This window comes from Gobius niger, assembly GCF_951799975.1.
Source record: "Gobius niger genome assembly, chromosome: 3".
Taxonomy (NCBI): Eukaryota; Metazoa; Chordata; class Actinopteri; order Gobiiformes; family Gobiidae; genus Gobius; species Gobius niger.
The window spans coordinates 25,078,971-25,102,691 of NC_136854.1; the positions used below are offsets into that span (position 1 = coordinate 25,078,971).

At 41.9% G+C, this 23,721-nt stretch overlaps 2 protein-coding genes across 4 annotated transcripts; both read left to right on the plus strand.

Annotated features, from left to right (window-relative positions):
• Positions 1-6,419, plus strand: ift56 (intraflagellar transport 56). The gene is made up of 19 exons (XM_079553753.1): positions 1-74; positions 151-283; positions 361-501; positions 629-721; positions 853-967; positions 1,072-1,121; positions 2,346-2,491; positions 2,610-2,781; positions 2,873-2,947; positions 3,037-3,139; positions 3,298-3,353; positions 3,431-3,484; positions 3,557-3,620; positions 3,696-3,784; positions 4,045-4,128; positions 4,225-4,294; positions 5,767-5,873; positions 5,986-6,119; positions 6,221-6,419. Exons 2-19 carry the CDS (start codon positions 281-283, stop codon positions 6,333-6,335), a joined length of 1,671 nt encoding a protein of 556 aa, XP_079409879.1. The 5' UTR covers positions 1-74; positions 151-280; the 3' UTR covers positions 6,336-6,419.
• A 429-nt stretch (positions 6,420-6,848) lies between these two features.
• ubn2a (ubinuclein 2a) lies at positions 6,849-21,548 on the plus strand. 3 transcript variants are annotated; one of them, XM_079553585.1, is made up of 17 exons: positions 6,849-7,849; positions 9,024-9,152; positions 9,224-9,325; positions 11,041-11,151; positions 11,769-11,869; positions 12,362-12,857; positions 13,253-13,323; positions 13,558-13,687; positions 14,144-14,250; positions 14,337-14,447; positions 14,540-14,683; positions 15,340-15,390; positions 15,467-15,509; positions 15,645-16,853; positions 16,936-17,143; positions 18,563-18,631; positions 20,048-21,548. In XM_079553585.1, exons 1-17 carry the CDS (start codon positions 7,562-7,564, stop codon positions 20,089-20,091), a joined length of 3,414 nt encoding a protein of 1,137 aa, XP_079409711.1. In that variant the 5' UTR covers positions 6,849-7,561; the 3' UTR covers positions 20,092-21,548. The 3 variants fall into 3 exon arrangements, with proteins under 3 accessions (XP_079409711.1, XP_079409712.1, XP_079409713.1); XM_079553586.1 differs by lacking the exon at positions 18,563-18,631; XM_079553587.1 differs by lacking the exons at positions 9,024-9,152; positions 9,224-9,325.
• The last annotated feature ends 2,173 nt before the right edge of the window (positions 21,549-23,721 follow it).

The window sequence follows — 23,721 nt, forward strand, 5'->3', positions numbered from 1 at the left end:
GGTTAATTCTATGCTAGGATAAACATGTTGCAGAAATGTTGAGATAGCCATGGAGATAGCGAACGTTTGACCATGTAAATTTGGCTGTTATCGCTTCCAATAGAGAAGAAAAAGAAGCTCCTTTATTGATGTTTTACACTTTGCTTTTAGGCCTCGAGAGGTTTCCGAACAAGCTGAACTCGCTGTTCACTCACGAATGTATCAACAAGCTAACCATTTGATTTCGAGGGTGTTAAAATAACACCATTTATACACAGGCTATCTGAACATCAGGCTCCAAATGGTACGATGTTGGTCATCTAAATAATATTCGCAGATTAGTTGATTCTAAAAATATCTGTGCAACTCCTGTTTTGGTAGATTCTGTCTCGTGTTAAGCCGGCTGTGGGAGGTGAGGCGTCTGAGAGCATCAGAGAGAAGAAGAAAAGCAAGAATAAGGTCCCTGCTTTAGAGGAATATCTGCAACAAAGGGACTACCTTGGAGCGTTGACCCTTTTAGAGGTAACTCACAATTGTGTTAGATTAGCTCTCGTCCTAAAATGGTTATTTATATCCTATTTTTAATATATCATATTGCTTCCTGCATTTGTGTCGGTTAATTTCCCCTTATCCTGGCTTGTCCTGCCAGTTTCAAAGAAGCATTGGGGAGAAAGGTGAGAATGCAGACCTCTGGATTGGGTACTGCGCTTTCCATTTGGGAGATTCAAAGAGAGCTATGGAGGTAAACTTAGGATAGTCACTTTAGTGTAATAATGTAATTAAATGTGATTTGGTTATCTGTTTAAATCATCCACAAATATATACAAATAACTGTAAATAATTGAAGCTTAATGTTTTATTATATTCTGTCAGGAATACAAGTCCTTAACAGTTCAGCCTGACTGTCCCCTTGATGTATGGGTCTATCTGGCCTGTGCGATGTTTTTTCTGGGGCTTTATAAAGAAGCTGAAGAAGCCGCTTCCAAGGGTATTCAATTAAAAGAAATATGAATAATATTTTTTAAACAAAGTAATGTAAAAGTGTGTTTTCCTCATTAATTTATTTGTTTCATATTGTCCAATTTTCCTCAGCACCAGTGTCACCGCTTCAAAACCGACTTCTATTCCACTTGGCTCACAAGGTTAGCGGGGCAATATTCAGTCTTTGATAACAAGTCAACACCAATAATATTAATAGCATTGTGAGTGAATATGGTGTCTATAAAAACAGTACTGCAGCCTAGCATTATTTTGGGATTATTTCTTAAAATTAAGCGTACCAGGCGTGCAAGCCATCCAACAAACTTTAGACGACCATCTTCACTTGGGTTTCCGTGAACATCATTTAACCGCACAACTTAAAGGTGCTTTATGCAACTTTTCATGTGGAAAAAAAAAAGTTGATATTAGTGCGTATTCACTTTTCAGTGATCCAGCGGCTGTATGGGTGGTTAGCTTGCACCTTGCGCCTTTAGTTTCCATCGCGGTGGCCTGACACTCAACCAATTTAATTTTTTAGGATTCCATTTTTTTTTTAGATGGACTGTATGCGCAACCATGGACACAGATCCATCAGGTTTGAAAACCCACCAGAAACCCTAAAAAACTGTCCTGGGCCTGGTCGAGCACTAGCCTGGCTAACTAACGCCAGACTAAAATCACAAGTGATATTTGGTCTGGGGACCACCAATTCATTTTCTCGTAGGAGAGGTGTGGTTTACGATGGTCCATAGCCGTTTATTGGGCGCTACGAATGTCTATCATGCGTCTGCACGTAGCCACAGCCAATCGTATCATCGTTTGAGATGACGTATGACGTATCCGATGTAAACTTTCGAGCTAAACTATTTAGAACACGGCCTAAAGCTTGATCGGAAAATATCATGTTTGATCCGTAAATAAACGTTGTTTTTTTTTATCCGTAAATAAACTACAAGCTTCCGTATATCGAATAGCGCGTCATCATCTTGCCGTCCCTTCTCATACTGTGATTGGTTCCCAAATCCATGCGAAAATTTCGGCCATGGTCCCCAGGCTGCTGTGCCGTTCGAAATGATTCGAGTGGACACAGCAGCCTGGCGTTAGCCAGGTTAGTCGAGCAGCCTAGAGCCCACTGGGCTGTGCCATGTTAACTACCCATACAGCCAGTGGGTCACTGAAATGCATGTCAAATGCACATTCATATAAAAAATGCACCTTTAAGCAATGCCTGAAAGTACTTCAATAGTAATTTTAATGTGTTCTTTGCTAATTCAAGCAATTATCTATAACTATGCATTCTATATAATAGTAAACATTAAACATTTTCGATTTTCAGTATGTCATTTTTTCATTGTGTTTTTTTGTTGTTTTTGTTTTGGTGGCAGTTCAATGATGAAAAACAGCTCATGACTTTCCACCAGAACTTAGAGGATGTCACTGAGGACCAGCTAAGTCTGGCATCTATTCATTACATGCGATCCCACTACCAGGAGGCTATAGACATCTATAAACGTCTTTTATTACAGAACAGGTCTGTGCAGAAAGATCAAAATGGCTTCAATAAAACACTAGATAAATAACATCAAGCATAAAACGCTTTGTATATCATTATGTTGCAAAACTAAAGTTTCTTGATGTTGCTCTTTCAGAGAATTTCTGGCTCTCAAAGTGTACGTGGCCCTCTGTTACTATAAACTTGACTACTATGATGTATCTCAGGAGGTGTTAGCAGTTTATCTGCAGAGTATCCCTGACTCGACTATTGCCCTCAATCTCAAGGCGTGTAACCATTTTAGGCTTTACAATGGTAAAGCAGCTGAGGTACGCAATCTGTGATTATATATCTTATTTTTAAACTTTCTTCAATCAATCTTCAAATAATTTTAGCTTGTCCTCTCTGTCTGTTTCCCAGGCTGAGTTAAAAAATCTCATCGATATCTCCTCCAGCTCCTTTGAGTTTGCTAAGGAGCTTATTCGACACAACCTGGTAAGCTCTTTGAGAGCGCTGCTTTAGATCTAGTTACTTGTGCATCTCGGCCTATTGGCCATTTTGTATTTTTCCTTTCCCTTGCATAGGTTGTGTTTCGGGGCGGTGAGGGGGCATTGCAGGTGCTGCCTCCCCTCATAGATGTGATCCCTGAAGCGAGACTTAACCTAGTCATTTACTACCTTCGACAAGGTGAATAAAATCAATTTTATTAAAAAAAAAACCATTTTATTCAAAGAAGACAAATGATGTTCAATGTGTTTTGCAAGTCATTCCAATGTTAAATACATAAATGTTATTTATGTATTTACTATTAAAAATAGTTTCTTGATGTGTTTTCTATGTGTCAGATGATGTTCAGGAAGCTTATAATCTCATCCAAGATTTGGTGCCCACCACTCCACAGGTAAAATCACTCTTTTGTTTCATTGACCCGAAAAGCTATTTTTTTTATCATGGGAATCTCCTTTCTTGCAATTTCAGGAGTATATATTGAAAGGTGTTGTAAATGCTGCACTGGGTCAAGACATTGGATCAGTGAGTGTTTTTTACTTGACAATAATAACTGTTTTAAAATATGTGGGAAATAATAAACATTTATGGTTTCAGAGGGAGAACCTAAAAATTGCTCAACAGTTTTTTCAGTTGGTTGGCGGCTCGGCGAGTGAATGCGGTACTTTGAAAGCAAATTTAAACGGTGCCAATGCTTCCATAAACCACTGGGTAAATGTTTATTTGCTTTGCCTAGACACAATTCCCGGGCGACAATGCATGGCTTCGTGTTTTTTCCTCCTGAGACAGTTTGAAGATGTGCTTATCTATTTGAACTCAGTCAAGGTGAGTGTTGTCTTTGCGCAGGCCCCACGTACTGCCTGTTTAAATATAGAAAGGTGAAATGATTTCATCCTACGGTGGTTCAAGCATATGTAAGATGGAGCTGAACAAAAAACACCCACTCACACAGGCTGAAAGTGTCACTTTGATAATAACAAAATGGTCCTTTCCACTAACACTGCAGGTTTATCTTTCAGCACTTTTCTAAGAAGTGTGAGCAGAGTGTCGTGTGCTTTGCTGAGTTATGCTTTTCTGTGTTCTAGAACTACTTCTTTAATGACGATACATTCAATTTCAACTATGCACAAGCAAAAGCTGCCCTTGGCAATTACAAGGAAGCAGAAGAGGTATCAGTAAAGAAATATAATAGACAAAATAGAATCAGATATAATTAAGCTCTATTATAAACATGAATTCAGTAATATTTCTTTGACTTTTCTCAGGTTTTTCTCTTGATTCAGAGTGAGAAGATAAAAAATGATTACATCTACCTCAGCTGGCTGGCACGCTGTTGTAAGTATTAAAGCCAACATTTTAGAAAACAGAAAAATATAAAGAGGGTATGTTGTGCAAAGATATACATTATGGTTTTGAGAATTACACTTCAAAGTAAAGCTATTTTCTATTCATCAGAAAAAGCGAGGCTGGAGATGCTTTTATATTTGCTCTATGAGTAACTTTGAACTTCGTTGAAATTACTTTACTCAAGAAGTAGTGACCAAAGTACTCTTACTCAAGTAAGAGTAAAGAAGTACCAGGGGAAAATGCTACTTGAGTACTGTTAGTTCTGAGTAACTGTTTGAGCGTAAAAGTCTGATTTACGATTAAGTAGTGACATAAATTATGAGAAACAAAACATGAAATTATGCAATAATTCTCATATTTCTAATGCCAGAAAAAAATATAAAAATAGTTTTTCTTAAAAATAAAATACATGAAAAACAAACTAAATAGGTTTTGTATTCAACATGAAGCTTTTGCTTTTTTGTATTGACGCACTGACCTTTTTAGTTTTTACAGTGATTGCCCTTGATATTTTTGGGTTTGTTGATGCACTTCAACTAAAAACATATATATATATTTTGCACTAAAATGTCAAAACATTGACCAGCACATGTAGAGAACACTAGAAGAAACATATTTATTCAGTTTATAAGCTAAAAGAAGTTGATTTGGTGCTTAGTTGTCCTTTAAAATATATTTACAGTCAGCAGTTATTTAGTTTTAAATGGGGGAGGGGGATTCAAATTGAATCGTGAATCGAGTTTTTGATAAGAATATTTAATATTTTTAAAGGAAAAAATCGCCCAGCTCTAAGTAACTATTTTTTTTACTACTCAATTAATAGTAAAGATACTTCATTAAAATATTACTGAAGTAGAAGTAAAAAGTACCGTATGGTAAAACTAATCTAAAAAGTACAATTACTTCAAAAAGTTACTCATGTACATGGATTTGAGTAAATGTAATGATTTGTAGCATTAGAAAAGAAAGCGCTCTTCTCAGACACAGATGTCATTTCACTTAAAGGCCCTGTACCTGATTTTTTGATTGCAAATAATTAAAGGGGAAGCCACTAAATTAAAATGTTAGTTGTGGTCCAAACTCATTCGGAACTTTAATAATATATTTGTTGCATCCAAATTCTTTCAAAGTTTATCAGCACATTTCACAACTTGCAGGGTCACTTCTCAGGGTCCTTTTCACAAAAATGCTGGAAAAATAGCCTGAAAGTTCATAAAATTGATGCAAATGTTTTAAAATTTGATGAGTTTACAATAATAAAGGAGGACAAAATAAGTTTAATTCCATTTCTAGAAGTAAAATCAGGTATAGCTCCTTTACATATAAAAATACTTTAACGGTGTTTTTACTTGTTCTTAGTCCATTGTGATTCCTGTCAATAGCCTATTAGTGTCTAATATTGCATATTAAATTATAACCATGAGGAGGGCTTGCCTAAATATGTGTTCTCATCTTTTTAGATATAATGAACCAGAAAGGCCGGCTGGCATGGGAACTCTATCTGAAGATGGGAACTTCCTCTGATTCCTTCAGTCTCCTGCAGCTAATTGCCAATGACTGCTATAAGGTGGCTGCGTCGTTCTGCTTTGTCACGGCTGTCCACTACTAAGCCTGAGAGTGGACCTGTGGATACAATATACTGCACATTGCTGATGCCCTAACAAAGTACGTTGTTGCAGATGGGTCAGTTCTACTATGCAGCCAAAGCGTTTGATGCCCTGGAGAAGCTCGACCCAGGATCCAACTATTGGGAGGGGAAAAGAGGAGCCTGTGTTGGCGTTTTTCAGTTGATACTGGCGAACAAAGAGTCCAAGTACGTTGAAACCACAGATCACGTCTGATGGTTAGTTAGTGTTACTTGTTAAGAGCTGTTTGTCTGATGAATTGTTTTTGCTTGTCCTCTTTATGAACTAGGGAGACACTTAAAGAGATTGTGCCTCTGCTGCGCAGTTCAGGAAACCCCCAGGTTGAATACATCATTCGTGCTCTAAGAAAATGGGCCAAAGAGAACAGAGTCCACCTGTCATGACACCAATTGCTTTTTATTGAATGCACGCCTGAACAGCTACACTATGCATTTATTCTATTTTTTTTTTAAATAAAATAATCTATTCTGCAATAATATAAAGCTGTGCATATCTTTCTATTTATCTGTATAGCTGTTTAATAGGTTTTGTAGTGTGTATTAAATATTTACTGAGAAATGTTTCAGTTGAAAAAAGTTGTATTATTTCGCTGAAGATATTTATTATGAAGTGACAAAATCCAAACAAATGCAAACGCTCACAAAACCGAGATTTTTAGTATTTTTCCCATTTTAGGCATGATTTTAACATTATTACAGGTTTTAATCATTCTTTTTGACGGCTGCCTTGTTTGTTACATATTAGCTTGGCTTGCATCTTTGGAAAACCATCACTTTAAGTCTTCACCAAAACTAACTTTAAGTTTAAACTAATGTTAAAAGCGTTGACCATTTGCTGGTTTCATTACTAAGAGCAGAGCGGGGGCTAGAGGGGCTCAACAGGTTGTCCCAACTCCTTTAGACTGAATCAGCTCCATAGTGGGGGTGGGGGAGGCGCAATCGTTCGTCTTTCTTTCTTCCGTTTAGGATTTGATGTTTGAGTGGGTGCCATTGTGGAAAAATGCTCACTTTAGCATTTTGTTGAATAGACTGACAGGACGGCGTCAGACACGCGCTGTGTTCAACGAGGTGACGCAGCACAACAGTGTTTGCAAACCAACACCCTACACTCGATACTGATCAGCTTGTGTTTCTGCTGTGCACTTTATAAAGGTCATTACTCTAGTGATGATGGTCTTGTTATTATCGCCTGTTGTGACAGGGGCGGGTGTAGGATCGGGGCAGATGCTGATTGGACGTGACGACCCCCTGTGACATGATGTTTCCGGTTTCTATGTACGCGCACGCGTAGTGACCCCTCTCTTCTGATATTTTATTTACTCTCGAAACCCAAGATGGCTCCTGTGAATGTCTCGGTCCCATAGCAAATTGAGGATGCAAGCCGTCACCGAAAAAACAACTTTTCCCCGACCGTGGTGTCCCTTGGACGGCTGTACGTACGTTTCGGAAGATGCCTGCACACACATCTAAGCACTGAGGAGCCGTGGCAGCTCCGCGAAACCCTCTTTGACCCACCAATTTGGTGTAGTTTCGCGAAGTAGTAGCTCTTCTCCTCGCTGTCGCTGTCTGTCCTGAGCGAGGTGCAGGCAGGCAGCAGGCAGCTCATCCAAATGGCCGAACCGAGGAAAGTGCAGTTTGTCACCCTCTCGGCCTTCGCTCCTGGAGCAGGCGCGGAGTCCAGAAAACGCCGGCTGGAGGAGAATGGGGCTGGCTTCAACTTCGCGAGAACAGCGGAGGTCGAGGCGATGGCAGCGGCTGGGGCAAAAGGCAAACCCAGCGACAGGGACAAGGCTGGAGCTGAGAGGAGGGCGACGGTGCGGCTGGACCTGTGTCTATCCGAGCCTGACGACCTCTCTTCGGCTGAGTTTAACTACGGAGAACTCATCCAAAACACAAAGGTAAAGTTTCTCTGCGCGGTGTTATTTTCACATACTGGTTCTGGGGATCATTTTTCGAGTTGTTTGGATTATGGACTTGTCATTGCTGAGCACGGGGGGAAGTGCACCTTGTCCTAAGTGGACTAGCGTGGTTGACACGGAGATGGACTCCATGCTGCCCAGTGCCCACACTCTGCATTGTTATGTACATTATCTCGTATATAAAACATCATAGCGACGGAGCACTCGGTTTGCCGATCTGCAAGCTGTTCAAGGTAAGTGTTACCTTTAAATCGCGCGTATGGAAAAGTGATGAAAGTGGCCCTGTCACTCAAAATGGTGGAGGATTGGCCTATGATTAGACGGGATTGTTCATATTTTTCATTTTGGAAAGTTTAATCGAACGTTGTCATGACAACCGTACAGCGGAAAACAAGTGTGTGTGAGTGAACTTTTTATTTTATAGTTTTCACAATATCCAACTAAATGTCATTTTCTGCATCTGTTTAAAGAGCTCACTGAATTAAACAGGTTTAAAACAGGTTTGTGACACTGGAAAAATGGATAAGATCCCAACCCTTCCACTTCTCGACCTGATACCTGCTGTTTTCCACGCGCACACACACACACATCTTCATTTGCACATGTAAAGCTCATCCTTGTACCTGTTCCCTTTTCACTTGCCCAGCAACAGCCCCGTCAGTCACACACAGCCATTGCTCTCAGTACTGTGTCATGCCACATGCAGTTGAGCCCTCTGGCTGCAGTGATAGAGAGATGAGAGAGCATGGCTGATGGAAGTACAAGGATAGCATGGGAGCGAGGCAAACGACTGGTCAGAGATGCATGCCTCATTTGACCACTGTTCACTCGAGTCTTGTCTCAGTTTAATGTTTTCAATGTTTTTTTAGGGTTTGTAGGAAAACACTGCATGTTTAAAACGATTCGGCAGTGTTTTGTTTTTGAGCTTGCATTTTCCAGAGCTGTCACGTGTCAACTGTTTGAAGTTTTCTGATTCAAATTGTGAGGTTGTATTGATGTAATTCCCATCATCCATCTCTTCCTTTTGTGGAGGTCTGCAAGGGTCAGTTAAGGATACAAAGTGAGGCTGCGGTTTAAGTAGTTGTCACAAGGAGTGCAAAAAAAGAAATTGGTTAATTCACATTTTTCCATAATGTGTTGTGTTGTCCTCCAGAATAAATCTTCAAACCAGCCCACAGCCCCCCCAGCCCCCGCAGCCCCCGATCCGACTGATCCCTTCAATGACGATGAGAGAGAGCGGCTGGAGGTTGAGGCACTTGCGAAAAAGTTTGAAAATAAATATGTAAGTTTTGCGCAGCTTGCATGTGTACGTTTTCGGTACTGCATTTTATAGTGGTGCTTGTCCTGTTTCAGGGAAATGATGGGAAAAAGAAGAGAAAGGACAGAATGCAAGATTTGATCGATATCGGTTTTGGTTATGACGAGACTGATCCGTTCATTGACAACTCTGAAGCTGTGAGTACATTCTGTAGTTTACCCATAATTATTGAGGCTTTCTTAAAAATTGTTTGAACTACTTAGTATTGGACTTTAATGTTAAATCATGCATATCTATGGTGTAGGTAAGAAAGTTATAAGCAATTCAGGTGTAATTTTCTGAGTTTACCAAAAGCCTGGACTTCTGAGGTAGAACAAGCGCAAACTGGAAGTGTGTCTTGTTGCAATGTTATTGGCGGTTCTGAACTAATATTTGAACAGGATTATAAATCATGAAACTCGCCTTCTGTTGTTGTGTTTTTGGTCATTTGCTGCCGATTGGGAAAATAAAAAACTCGATCTGTGTGGATTGTTATTGAGGTCACTTCTACGCCTCAAGAGTGACGCTGCTCGTGAACACACATGGCGGCAAATAAACGAATCTGATTGCAAGGGACCGTTTGAGTTTTCGCGAGCAGTGACCGAGGGCGCTGGGCCCAGACTGGTATCCCTGTATATAAAAATAAATACGGGGGGGGATATTTCTGAATTTGCCAGGCTTAAAGGAATAGGCCACTGTTTTTCCATACTGAGATATGTTCTTGCCTGAGCTTAGACGAGTTGATGCGTACCTGTCTGGTCTTTGTGTGCTCAGTCACGTAAATAGACCAAAGACGTTGCTAGCATTTAAAGGAATAGGCCACCGTTTTTACATACTGAGATATGTTCTTACCTTAGCTTTGACGAGTTCTTTAGGACCTGTCTGGTCTTCCCCCGTGCCTTCAGTCACGTAAACAAAGCGCAGACGGCGTTAGCATTTAGCCTCTCCTGCTCTCCACTATAGTTTCAAAACAGGTCAAGATAGAAGCTACCAAGCTCTTCCACGTTTTCCCTATTTAAATATGGTTACGTGAAGTGTTACACTACAAAGTATAATTACACAAAATTAAACAATGTGGATTTTCTAAGCGGATAAAAGGGGGAACTATATTGTAAGGCATAATAATACCAGGAGTAGTTCGAAATCCGCGCAGTAATCTTCACTTTACTGTGCGGATGCCAAACTACTCCTGGTATTACTACGCCTTACATTATAGTTCCCCCTTTTATCCGCTTAGAAAATCCCAGCCTTTAGCTCCAAACTGGGGTGAAGTTCGAAGTTACCAAGCTCTTTCACGTTTTCCCAATTTAAATACGGTTACGTGAGTAGTTACACGATCCAAGTTACACAAAATCAAACATGTCGATTTTCTACGCGGAAAAAAGGGCACTTCGACTTTACTACACAAAGTGCTTTTAAGGTATTATTACGCCTTATAGAACCCCTTTTTATTTGCTTAAAAAAGAAAATCGACATGTTTGATTTTGTGTAACTAGACTTGGATCGTGTAACTTTTCAACTAACTGTATTTAAATTGGGAAAACGTGGAAGAGCTTAGTAACTTCTATCTTCACCCCAGTTTGGAGCTATAGGCAGGGAGGGACTAAATACTTGCAACGTCTTTGGTCTACTTGCGTGACTGAGCGCACAAAGGCCAGACAGGTACGCATCAACTCGTCAAAGCTAAGGTAAGAACATATCTCAGTATGTAAAAATGGTGGCCTAATCCTTTAAGGCAAAGGTAAGTGAATGACTCCAGGCTTGTTTGTAAAATTACAATGGAAATAAACCCATCACATGGCTGTAGATTAGCAGTATGCAGGATCATACTGTACGTTTCTCTTGACTCTTTGCATTTTTACTTTTTGCCCAGTATGACGAGTTGGTGCCCGCCTCTCTGACCACGAAGCTTGGCGGGTTTTACATCAACACGGGCACACTGCAGTTCAGAGCAGCATCCGACTCTGACGGAGAGGAGGACAAGGTAAGAATTCTTATAGGATTATAACCCCCCCACATTTGCACCACTGAGGTTAGGAAAATGCCAGTGCAAATACATGTGTACGACCGGCCTGCTTTGATTGTGCAGGTGGCTCAAACTAGCACCTGCTATTTTGGTTTGTGTAGGCGCTGCACAAAGCAACAGGAATAAATCAAAACCTCAGCTATAGTGGTGACGATTAACAGATACACCGCACCCCCCAAAACCATGTAACTACTGTAATCTTCAAACATGCGGTTGCTGTACTGATCAAAATAGATATAGAAAAATAAGAGTAGACGAGCCAAATATGAGCTCACGGATAAATTTAGGTCAAGGCCATTGTGATGCAGTGAGTGTCTTATTACATAAACAGCAAACGCACAATTGCTGCATTTGGTTCACTATTGTCCTTAACATTTAACAAGAATTGACTGCCAGCAGGAGCCCATTTTGCTCCTGCAGAGGCAGTAGGTTTTAATGAGACGCAAGGCTGTCTTTCCCCAGTGAGAGGCAAAGGGCACTCTCACATGCTCCATACTGCTGCACTAAACTATTGCTCTGCCCTTCCAGACATGACTGGCCCATTTATATTGATAAGTGTGTACTAATTATTTTAGAAGCCAAACGATAAGGAGCAGGTGGTTAGGAGGAGGAAGAAGAAGGAAGTGACCAATCCAGAGGAAAAGAGCACAAGAAAGAACAAAGTACCTAAACAGGGGTAAGTGATGTGACTCATCCTCATTGACCAAGTCTTTGTGTTGGTGTTTTTTCAGCGACGAACAAAGATGATTGAATGTCTTAATCAATTAATGAATTGAAGAGCTCCCTCCACTAAGAATGAATGTTCACAGCAGCATGATTCTGTCTTCTCTTTTGTTCATCTCTCTCTGCTATGCTTTCTCTCATACATTTACCATGAGGCCGTGATGCTGAGAGTGACACCTAAACGTGTCATTATCTAAATCGGCCCAGTGCTCTGATGCCACACTTCTGCTTATACATTTCAAAAAGGACAACAATGATCATTGCTTAATATAAGGCAATTTTGGAATTGAGTGTAGTTATTTTAATGTATTGAATGCGTGTTTTTGTTGAAGCAGCTGCTGCCAGTTGCTTATATAGGGGAACATGTGCCTGAGATAGATGATTTTCAGGTTTAGGTTACTTTCTGTGTAGTAATTTTGATATTTTTCCTGTATTCTTGTCACAGATTGACAGCTCTGCGGCCAGAGAAAAAGAAGAGGAAGAAACTCATGAAGGACTCGTTGTATCTGGCTGCGATGCTCAGACGATTTTCTCGCGAGAAAGAGGACATGCGTAAACGGACTGCATTCACTTCCCATCCTGGACTTTCTTCAGGCTTGGCTTACAAATCTCACTCCACAAACTCAACAAACCACCTGTTAGCCGCAAACTCCTCAAACTCACAAGGCAACGTAGCCAATGACCTGTCATTGGCAGACCTCACCTCGGACCCTGCTGTCATGTCCCTCCTGGGCTCAGCCAATGAGAAGGAGCTTCAGGACCTGCTCGGGGACCTGGACTTTACCCTGTTGGACTCGGACCAGGCCAGAGAAAATGGCATTTTGGGAGTGGGTTCTTCTTCTCTAAAGGGAGGGGGTCAGGGCAGGAGCCTGTTCTCCCCTCCGCCGCTGCCGAACGGATTGCCAGCACCTCTCATTAAACGCATTGAGGACCTGCGGGCGGTGAGTGGTCGGTGAAGAGTGCTTGTGAAACTGGCCCATCAACAAGGAATGAGTGTTTTGTTTAGCTTGGTGAAAGAGGGGCCTTTTATACAAGTGGGAAGAAACCTTTACATTAAATCCTATCCAGAATGCTCTACAAAAAGTTTTACATAAACCTGACACACAATATGTCAATGATTTGAATTGGCATTTCTGAAATGTAAATGATAGAACATTAATCAAGATAATATAATATTGAAGTAGTTGAATTCTTGGGCATTATAGCTTAGGATGACCATGTTTCTGAGGTTCATATGAATACTAATCAGCCTGTTGTGGGCCACTGTTAAGCAGGCCAGGATGTCATCTGATGCTTCTGCACTGTGCAGGTGCTGACTCATCCTTTTCTCCCACAGGCTTCAAGGCAGTTTGATCAAGAGGGCAGGAAGAAATTTTTCACCCTGGACATGAATAACATTCTGCTGGAGTGAGTGGGACAGCTTTAAATCTCTGCCTGCCAAATTCCAAGTCTCTTCTCCATTTAGTCTCTTTCATTTTCACTGCTCACTTTTGATGCTGTTTAATCTGTCTGTATTTGTGCGTCCCATCACAATCTCTCTTAGCCACAGTTTCCCTTTCAGTTACTCTCTTCCTCGTGTGCGTCAGATTATCTGTGATGACTCTTAATTTATATTTGACCACCTTTGTTCCTCTGTTGCAGTATTGAGCTGCAGGTCCAGGAGCAGCCACCTGTGCTGCGCGCCGACATCTACTCTCATCTGGAGGCGTTTGTGCCGTGCAACAAAGAAGCTCTGCTCAAACGCCTCAAGAAACTGAGCCTCAACATCCAGGTGAGAGAATTCCCTCACCAGAAGACATTTACATAAACTAATTTAGTCCCAGGCCCAGTCCTGTTGACGATTTGCCTTTTCTTACGATGCATTTACAGCACTGTTTCTCAACTGTAGCTAGTTGATCATGAGGTCCCAAAAAACATGAAAACAATCACCCACCAATTAACAAACCAAGCTCCTGATTCCTCAGTGCCAGCACCAACCACAGTTGGTTTTTAATCCCCAGCTATCTTTGCTTACAAATGTGCTGTGTTCTCAGCACTGTGTGGGCGGCACAGTGCACCCAGGACTGCTTCTGAAACCCAGCACCAAAATCTATTTTGTCATGGGCCATTACAGTAGCTTTGTTGACAAAAGGCATCAACAGACTCCCCCACACACTCTTTTGTTGTTCTCCTCTCTGTTGTCCTTCTGTTTTCAACACCCTGTTTTTTTGTATTCCTTTTTACGCAGGACGACCGTATGCGGACGCCTCTGTTGAAGCTCAAGTTGGCAGTCTGCAGTGTGATGCCAGAGCAGATAGCCAGATACAACATGGACTGCATGGCCAAAGCTGCGAAGTGAGTGCATGTGTTTTGAAACGACTCCCAGACCCATTTGTGCGCACTGATGGTGTCTATAATGAGTGAACCTATGTGTGGTGCAGGCAACAGTCAGAGGAGGTGGAGAAGAACGGCTCTGACGATGAGGACGAGGAAAAACCAGGCAAACGGGTAATGGGTCCAAGGAAGAAGTTTGTCTGGGACGATAAGCTGAGGTAAAGGCATCTGTTGTATAACATGAGTGAGATCTCAATATAGATGATGTTTGGAAAGTTCATAAATAAGATTGTCACTGACGCGTGTCCAGGGCCCTGCTGTGCAGCATGGTGCGGGTGAAGCTCAGCTGCTACGAGATGGAGCCTCAGTGCTCTCTGTCAGTGGAGGACTACCTCAAGGCCTTCTTCGAGAACGAGGTCAAACCACTGTGGCCCAAGGGCTGGATGCAGGCCAGGTCTGTACACTGTGTGCTGAGAGCTAATGTGCTGTACTAGCTGTTGACCTGTAAACAAATGACTGATGAGTGAAACATCGGTCGAAGTTTAGACAAAGCCTGTGTAATCTTTATGGCTTGCATCAAGACTGCAGGTCTTCAATTTGGATTATTTGGGGGGAAATTACTTTTTTTGTTGTTGTGAGGCTGTTCATATTTCTAATTTAATGGGTTTGCATCTGATCTCACATTTCAATTAATTGAGTGTTAAATGTGACGAGAGCACAGCGTCATAGTGCACTGTTTGCAGAATTAAACATGGAAATAGTCATGTTAAAATAGTCGTGTGAAGTCAATAGAGCAGTACATTTACAGTCTTGTGTCGCGACGAGGTGATCTGCTTTACTCATAGACTTTATTTACATTTCCTTCTCGCTACCGTCTACTCTAACACAAAATCAATGCCATTTGGAGTTTGTCAATGACGTGTTGGATGAATGCAGTCATACAGACTGAGAAAATCTGATCTGTGTGGCTCAGACTATCATGACAAGATCAGCTTCAGGTCACACGGATTTGGGTCACTTTGACCTGCAGTCTGAACGTAGTCTTAGTGTCACGCACAACATATAAAATGTATTCCCTTAAACCTAACACATTTCATGTTTTTATACCAGGATTTTGTTTAAAGAGAGTCTAACTGTGCACAGTCACCTCACTGGAAACATGTAAGTATTGACGTATAAACCAACACAAATGTAAAACGTACAGGAAGACTAAACCTTTTGGCTTTTCTTGATTCAGGATCAAGAGGAGGGTAATGCCAGGACCCAAGGCCAAAGTGCGGGTGAGTGGCTCAATCTGATTCCTTTGTCAATAGTATTTCTGCAATGATAATGCTTTACTGCTTCCATGTTGGCATTTCCATCCACTGCTCTCATTTGTCGCACTAACTCCACATTGATTGTGTCTGTGTTTTTAGGAGTCGGGATGGATCCAAAAGCCTGCCCTGACTGGTGTGTCCCCGATGTCCCAGTCCTCTGCTGCTCCTCGTCATCTGCCCTCAGCCTCAGAGCCCATCTGTTTGTCGGACTCTCTGGATGAAGACTTGACTGCTCCCTCTTTAGACTCTATCTCTCATGCACTGGCTCTGCTCAGTAACGCCTCCAAGGGCCTGTGCTCCTCTGAAAGTCCCCTGTCGCCCCCTCCGCTACAGATGCCCACCTCATCCCCGCCGCCCATCGCACCGCACTACCCCCCAGCGCAGCAGTCCCAGGCTAAAACTGGGGCTTTACCACTTAGTTCTACCTCCTTCTCTAGCTCTTCCTCCCCTGCTGTGTCCAGTGTGTCTCGGGTAACACCAGGGGGGCCGCCGCTCCCGTCAAGGACTGCAGAGGTTTTGTATGGGCCCATCAAAGGCGTGGGGCAAACTCCCAATCAGAGACACGTTGTCATGGCATCGCCCACTCACAGACAGGGCTTAGTCATGGGCAGTGCCAAGATGCATCCTCACCCCTCTCCATCTCCCCCGAAGCAGCGTCCGCCCCCCACAGCCTCTCCCCTGCTGCCCCCACAGCAGAGGGCCTTCACCAGTGCAGCGGTGGTTCTGGGTTCCATGGGGTCTCAGGCATTGACCAAAAGTACCACCAACGGCAGCATCACACCTGCCTCGTCTCCCTCCTCTTCCCGCTCTAACGCCCCCCACCTGCTGCAGTCCTTCTGCGCCCCTTCCCCGCGGGTGTCCTCTCCTTCCACCACACCCGCCTCACACTCCTCTACCATCAAAGCCCATCAGCCCAACTTCATCACCCCAATGCAGGCCACTTTGACCAAGGCGTCCCACACCAACGCCTCTCCCATTATCAAACTGACTCCGCGACCACCGGTGCCCGCTCCGCCCCCCTCGCCCTCTCAGATAACCCACCACTCCCTGTCCAGCCCGCAGCAATACTCCCCTAAGCCCTTTCGACCCCCGTTCACTGTCCCAGGCGGGAAGCAGGCTCCCGGCTCTAGTAGCATTATCAACAATAACTCCAACAGGACCCCTCCTCCCACCGCCCCCTCTCCCTCGGCCAATCACATGCAGCGATCGAGGGCTGTGGGCGGGACCAACCAGAGCTCAAAGGCAGGCAATGGCTGGTCATCTTCAGGAAGTTTGCCTACGTCTTCAACAACATCACACCTCCCGCAAGTAAGTTTTGGAAGTGTTTTGTTTCTTGGCACATTTTGCACCAGTTGTGGTTTTTAAAAGTATAAAAACATCTCCACTCCAGGCATCTGTAACTGGCTCCTCTCTCCTGGGCAACTCCTCCAATTTGCCCCTGGGCTTTGGCATGCTGGGAGGCCTGGTGCCCGTCTCGATGCCGTTCCAGTTCCCTCCGCTGCTCAATTTCAGCCCCGCTTCCGCACCGGGGGCTGCTGGCATAGGATCCACCTCCAGCTCCAACTCAGGATACCCCTTAGCACAGAATGACCTGATGGGTGAGTGGACATTTGTGTGCAGTTACTGTAATAGGATCTCTGATTCTCACCATTAGGTTGCGTTTTTGCGGTTGAGTTTTTCTGCTGATTAAAAGCATAATTAGCACACAAGAGAAACCGCCCTCTCCCAAACTATTCATACATGCAGCACATTTTCATCTCCAAACTGTTCACAAGTTTATTCAGGTCTGGTCATAACTAGAGATGCACCGATCCAGCTTTTTTTCCTCCGATACCGGGGTTTGAATATCTGCTGATATCCAATATTTTCTGAGACCAAGAGACTTTCTTAAAAGTGAGTGAAAAATTTACACTCTTCTCCATTTTAAGACAAATTTTATTGTCATGATAATTGATAATTACAGATCAATTATCAATTATCAATGATATCTATTGATGAAGTCTTGTATAAACATTTAACAAGGATCACTGGACTTTTGTACAGTATTTATCCTTGGGTATATGACAGGCTTTAGGTTACAACTCACATGAATCGGATCAATACAAATATGTTAGATCAGTTATTTCTACTATTATTTGGCTACTAAACGTATTTGTGTCTTAGTTTCTGACTCAGCCTTGATTAGTTTTCGTTAGCATTGGCGTGCTAGCTTTAGCGTACTAATGCTGACCGTGGCATTTTGCTCGGCGATCAGAAATACATTGGTGGAGGTTAAAACTATTCTCTAATTAAGTTCTTAGCTTCAAAATGATTTGCAGTATGGCCGTATTCACTTGGATTTAAGTGGTAAAACTTGTATTTTAAAGGCGGTGAGAGCCAAAACTGGTATCGGTTCAGTATCGGCCATTTGATTGATTTCCTATTTTTCCCGGTATCGTATCAGTGCATCCCTAGTCATAAGTTGCCCCAAAGCTCATCCATCATTTTTTGACCTTCTAATATTATTGTTATTGTGTTATTACTTCTTTTTTGAGTATGTGGGAAACATAAATGGAAAATTTGAACCGGAATCTGAACCGGAGTGGGCGGGAGCTCCATTTAGGTCTGCTTCAGGTCGGCTTTTTGAATCGATCATAATCGGATTCAAGAATCTGATGAACATGTTAGATTGGACTCCATGATTTAAGGGATGAAGCATGTACTAGTGTTAGTCAAAGTATGAAGTGTTTTGCTTTTCACTCACTAAGTCCAAAGCTTTCATAGTTGTTTTCAGTTCATGTAGTCTGCAGTACACCCCACTCCAGCCTCATTTATATTAAAACTCTGTCATCCTCTTTGTTCTTTTGTAACTCTCGCTTTGTGCCATCCAACCCCTCTGTCCTCCTCTGCCTCTTCACTTTGATCCCTCTTTTGTTGCTGCCGCTGATTTCAACATGTCCTCTCATTTGTGCCGTCGTTTGAAATTCCTCCATTGTTTTTACTTCTCATCGTGTTGCGCTCGTGCCGTGTCTCCTCAGATCTGTATAAGAGTCTCCAGTCAGGGTCGCAGGCTGCCCTACCTCCTCACTTGCAGCTTGCTTTCTCAGGTAAACTGCTTCGCTCCTGTCCGCCTTGTCTCCGCGCCTCTCCATCTCCTCGTTTGGACCCATGGCTCGTTCACTCTCTGTGTGTGTTTGATGTCAGGCATGCTTATAGTTGTCCACCGCTGTTGGTACACGAGCTGCATGCTTTACGGACTGGTGTTTATGGCAGCCACACGTTATTAGGCGTAACATTATGACCGCTGACAACTGAGGGGCCATCTTTAACATGGCTCTAGTAGTAACCAAGTTCGAGACATTGGACATCAGGTGAATGTCCCTGACGCTTACAATGGTTTCAGGGAGTATTCATGCCCCTCTATTTATTCCTATGTTGTTTGTTGAAGTCTGATCCTAAAAATGTGTTATAAAACATCTACACTCAGGTTGTCATAGAGGCTGTACCCTTCTGCTTTATAGGCAATGAATGGAATTTATCTCGGAGCTAAACTTTACAAATGTTCAAAGCAAAGGAAGGAGTCTGTAGTTGTTGAGCCTGAAACCCTTTGTATTCACTTTGACACAAATATTACATTTACTTATTACTATTTTCATTATATATTATTGTGGGAGCTGTGGCTCATACATTCCACATCAAGTTCCAACTAAGAAATATCAGGCTCCCTGAGAACCATCAGATCTTGTCCTTTCGGTCATTACCCTGATCCATGACCATAGGTGAGGGTAGGAACCCTAGATATAAGACGGAAGAGATAACTGGTGTTCCATTCAGCCCCATTCACAGGCAGCTGACCGGCTACGAGGCTCCACAGAGCTCCAGAGCCTGTCAATCGTAGATCTAGGCTTCCACAAAATACAAAAACCAGCGTGGTTAATAATATGACACCCAGCCCAGCGTTGTCACATGGGTCAGAGTATTTTTTAGAAAAACTCTTTGGAGCCAGGCTTCTAAGCAGTGCGTTTATATTCTGGTTCAGTGCAATTTTAAAGAATTAACTGAACAGGACAAAAATATGAATAAAATTATCTCTAAAGCTTATAATGCAGAGAAGCCGCACATGTGCCACCAGTGACATCTGGGTAATTTTGGTAAATACATCAATATGATTTCAGCATCGGACTGCCATAAAGAAATCATTAAAAGACTTCTGCAAACATTCTGTGAACCCACTGTGAAAGCAGCAGGAAACGAACTAAAGAATGAAAGAGTGAAGAGTGAAAAAGAGTGATTTTGTCAAGGGTATAATTTTAAGCGGCAGGGTTATTGACTCAAACAGTTCCCGTGGGACGTTCCTGATCTGATTCCTTGGTCAAAATCATCCAAAGAAAGATCACGCTGCTGGTGCTCTTTCAGCTAGAGGTCAAAATGTTGTGCCTGATTTGTAGCGTGGAGTGAATTGAGTGTCTGGCGTTACATGAACTGTCCCCACGAGTTTGACTTCTGATTTGTTCTTCATCCAGATTCGAACCAAAGCCAGGGAGGAGACAAGAGGAAGTCCCACTGACCAATCAGAGCGCAGGGCGACGTCACATCCCCTGGAACCATTCAATAGGAATCTTTATTTGTATCGACGCGGTATTATTGGGCCTGTCTTGACGGACCTAACTGACTTCAAGTGGCAATGATGAACTTTGTGACCTGAACTGTATTTTCTAATGAACCGGGTATGAGAACAAGACAGAGTGAATGGCAAAGACGCATATGTTTTACTTTAGCTTTGTTTTCTTTTTTATGTTGTCGACATGTTTACATTAGACCGACCTTGATCACTGTGGATGGAGTGAGAGCGAGGCGGCGATACAGAAGAGAGGAATAAACACTATGTTATTGTATCATTTGTATTTAAGCTCGTGTAGGAAACCAGGACTCCTGTTGTAACAGTACATAAAGAATAGCATATAATTAATTTTTTATTTTATGTCTCCGCTGTGGGATCCATCGTGTCCATTAAGTGTCGGTCACCTTTGCTCCCACAAATGACTGTTAAGTAGTAGCTTAATTTAAAGTCAATAAATTATTTGTAAAGTTCACAGGGACTAAAAAAACAAAAACTAAAAAAATGGTGTGTGAAAGAGTAAGAGAGAGAGAGAGAGAGAGCGCAGGTTTATTTTGAATATGTACATAGGAAAACTATATACTGTTAATTTGTTACAGATGATCTTATTTAGAAAAGCCCTTTGATTGGCCGCGCAGTGTGTTTGGTGCTTTTAAATCACACTGGACCTTTTTTTGTGGAAATAAGACTTGAATAGAAAATGTCCAGGTTCTTCTTCAGGTGAGAAGAGCGTCCATTAGGGAAGAGGGCACACGTCAAGATTGTAGCTTACTTGAATTTCTTTTGAGTTAACACTTTGTTTTCGTTTTATTTTTTCTGCCTATCAACGTAAATCAATTTAATATAACTTGACGCCTTAGTTTTTATTCAAAGTACGTAAAAAGAACTATGCAGGACCGTAAAGCGCTCAATGCAAAAGTACAAGTCACCGCTTGGCTCACGACCTCTATCGAACTGTGTGTGTAGATGTTCATGTTGAGACATTTCCCCCCCCCGTCATAGAGAAAAACCTTCCCTCTTTCCGCAGATTACCTCCGTTAACAAAACCGATCTTCCTCCAGAGTCTCTCGCTCTCCCTGTGTCCCCCCCCCCCCGCTTGTCCTTTTCTGAATGTGGGACGGACAGCTGCACCGTGAATGGCGCCAAAGATGTATAAGTAGGTCTCTTAGATGGGGTCAGCTGGTCCCTCCTCTGTGCGAGTGTGTGAGTGCGTGAGTGTTTGTGAAAGAGGTAGCGAGGGACATCTTCTAATAAATTGTTTATTTCCGACAGGGATGAGAGAGAAAAAAAAAAAAGACATTTCATGGTTAAATTGTAACCTCATTTGGACTTTTTTCTTTTCATTTTTTTTTTGTAGATTTGAGTTTTTGTGTCAATTATGGAATTAAACACAAGTGGTTTCGACATCAGTCAACATGTTCTGTGTGTTTGCTTTGAGACACATTGGAGTCCAATTCAATGCTTTCTAATGTCAGCTTAATGCCCAGGTGCTGTATTCTTGAGACGATCATCATCAAACAGAGGAATGAGGGAAATGGACGACCTTTGAGCAAAACAGCACTCTTGCACACTGATCTGAATGACCTTTAATTCTTATTAACACCTCACAGAAACACTAGCATTTTTTTAGATTGTGCAATATTATTAAAGGGACTATACAGAGTTTACAAATGTTAAAATTAAGTATTTTCCTCCCCTAACATGTTCCAGCAATGTGTGTAATGAGCCCAGACCTGTTCACCACAACTGCCTCTAAAATCCTGCACTGTCACTCAAAGAGTTGTTACTTCGGGTCCAAAGTGTCGTCATGAACGAGCTTAATATAGAAGGTGCAGTTACATATATGACCTGAGGTGGCAGTAGTGAGTATAAAATGGCCAACTTTAATCTAGCTCCTTTTAAGAACAAAATGTGTCTACACTTGTGATCAGGGCTGTCACGATTATTACTTTATCGACTTATCGTTCAATAAATAACAGATAAAGGTTACATTTTTGGGCTCGATGTTTATTGTCTGTACATTTAGCAGTTCATCCCTATGTTTTCTTTGTAAAACTTTGATTTACAACAAGCAAATTGAGTTATATTTCATGTGTATTGCAGCTTGTGTGGTATGATGCACTTTTAGAACTAAGGTTTACGCCTGAGATTTGACAGTATCTAGTATCGTTAGAGTCAATAATATCATTTATCACGATACTTTCCTGCCTCAATATATTGAACTTTTTTTTTCTTTTATCCAGACAGGCCTAGTTGTGGTTCTTTTATTAGTTTAGCAGTTAGCATGTATCTTTCTCCTCTCTCAAAATGTTACTTCTTCATGCTTGAAATGTGAACAGGAAACTGGATCATAATTTAAAGCACAAAAAACTGCAAAACTTATTTCTAAATGTATCAGCTCCAGTGGAAAACACCGTGTTCACCTTAAAGGGACTAGATGCAAGTTGGTCATTTTAATGCTCACTACTGTCACCGCAGGTCTTAGGCGGAACTGCAGGTTCTATATTAAGCTCTTGCACTTCGGCCCGAATTAACACCTTTTTGAGTGAAGTGCAGGTTTTTAGAGGCAGTTGTGACGAACAGGCCTGGGCTCATTAGGACATGGCTGGAACAAGAGGAGGAAAATACTGCTTTAACAATAATGCTTTTACATTTTAAAACTCTGTATAGTCTCTTTAATATCTTGAGAATTTCCAGAAAAGTCTGTGTTTTCCAAATAAGAGGCTGGATGATTTAATGTTTGGATGCAATTATTAAGACACCGTTGTATCCTGTACTTTCAACTTGCTGCCAAACACTGCGACTTTAGTCTCAAAGAGTGAAGCAAATACAATGAATATGCTTTATTTTTCTTTTACAAAAAAAAACAAAACAAAAACAAATTACTGTCTAGAAATACAGGTGTACAAGAAGTAACTGGTGAAGTGTTCGTAGTTAAGTGCCTGGTTGTCGACAGCCAGCTGGAAAATAATCAACGACTACCTGTGGATGTTAAAGCTTTCAACCAAATGAAATCCTTTGCAGAGCGACCAATCTTTTCGTCACTGAGACCTCTCTGCTGGAGGCGTCTTGCAGCAAAAGAAAAAAAAAAGAAGCATTTTAGAAAGTGCAGCTGCTGAGGAACCATCGAGCAGAGCAGCTTCCTTGTGTAGTAATAACACTGTTTAATAGTGATTTTGAGCCAAACACTAAAAAGATGTGCACAGCGGAAATGATATGAACCACAGCAAGAGAAATACAAAAGAAAACATGTGTTGTACCTGTTATATTATTCACATGGAGTTTGTCTGGAGGAGGTCCAGGGCCACTTTATGTTCTTATTTAGTGTCGAAGGCACTTCAAAGAAACATGGTGTTAACACTGGAGGGCGCGGCTAGACGTTCGTCCTTATCTAACTCGTACCAAGTGGCAAAAAGATAATGTAGTGGTTGTTTTTCGTGGAATACAGAGCTAAAAAACGGACTGTTAGTTTTCACGGGTGTGACGATGGTTTTTACTAAGTGCATGATCGCAAAAGTCCAAATTCATGGCACAGTGTAGTCACCCGTTTCTCTCATGATTATCTAAAACGACACAAAC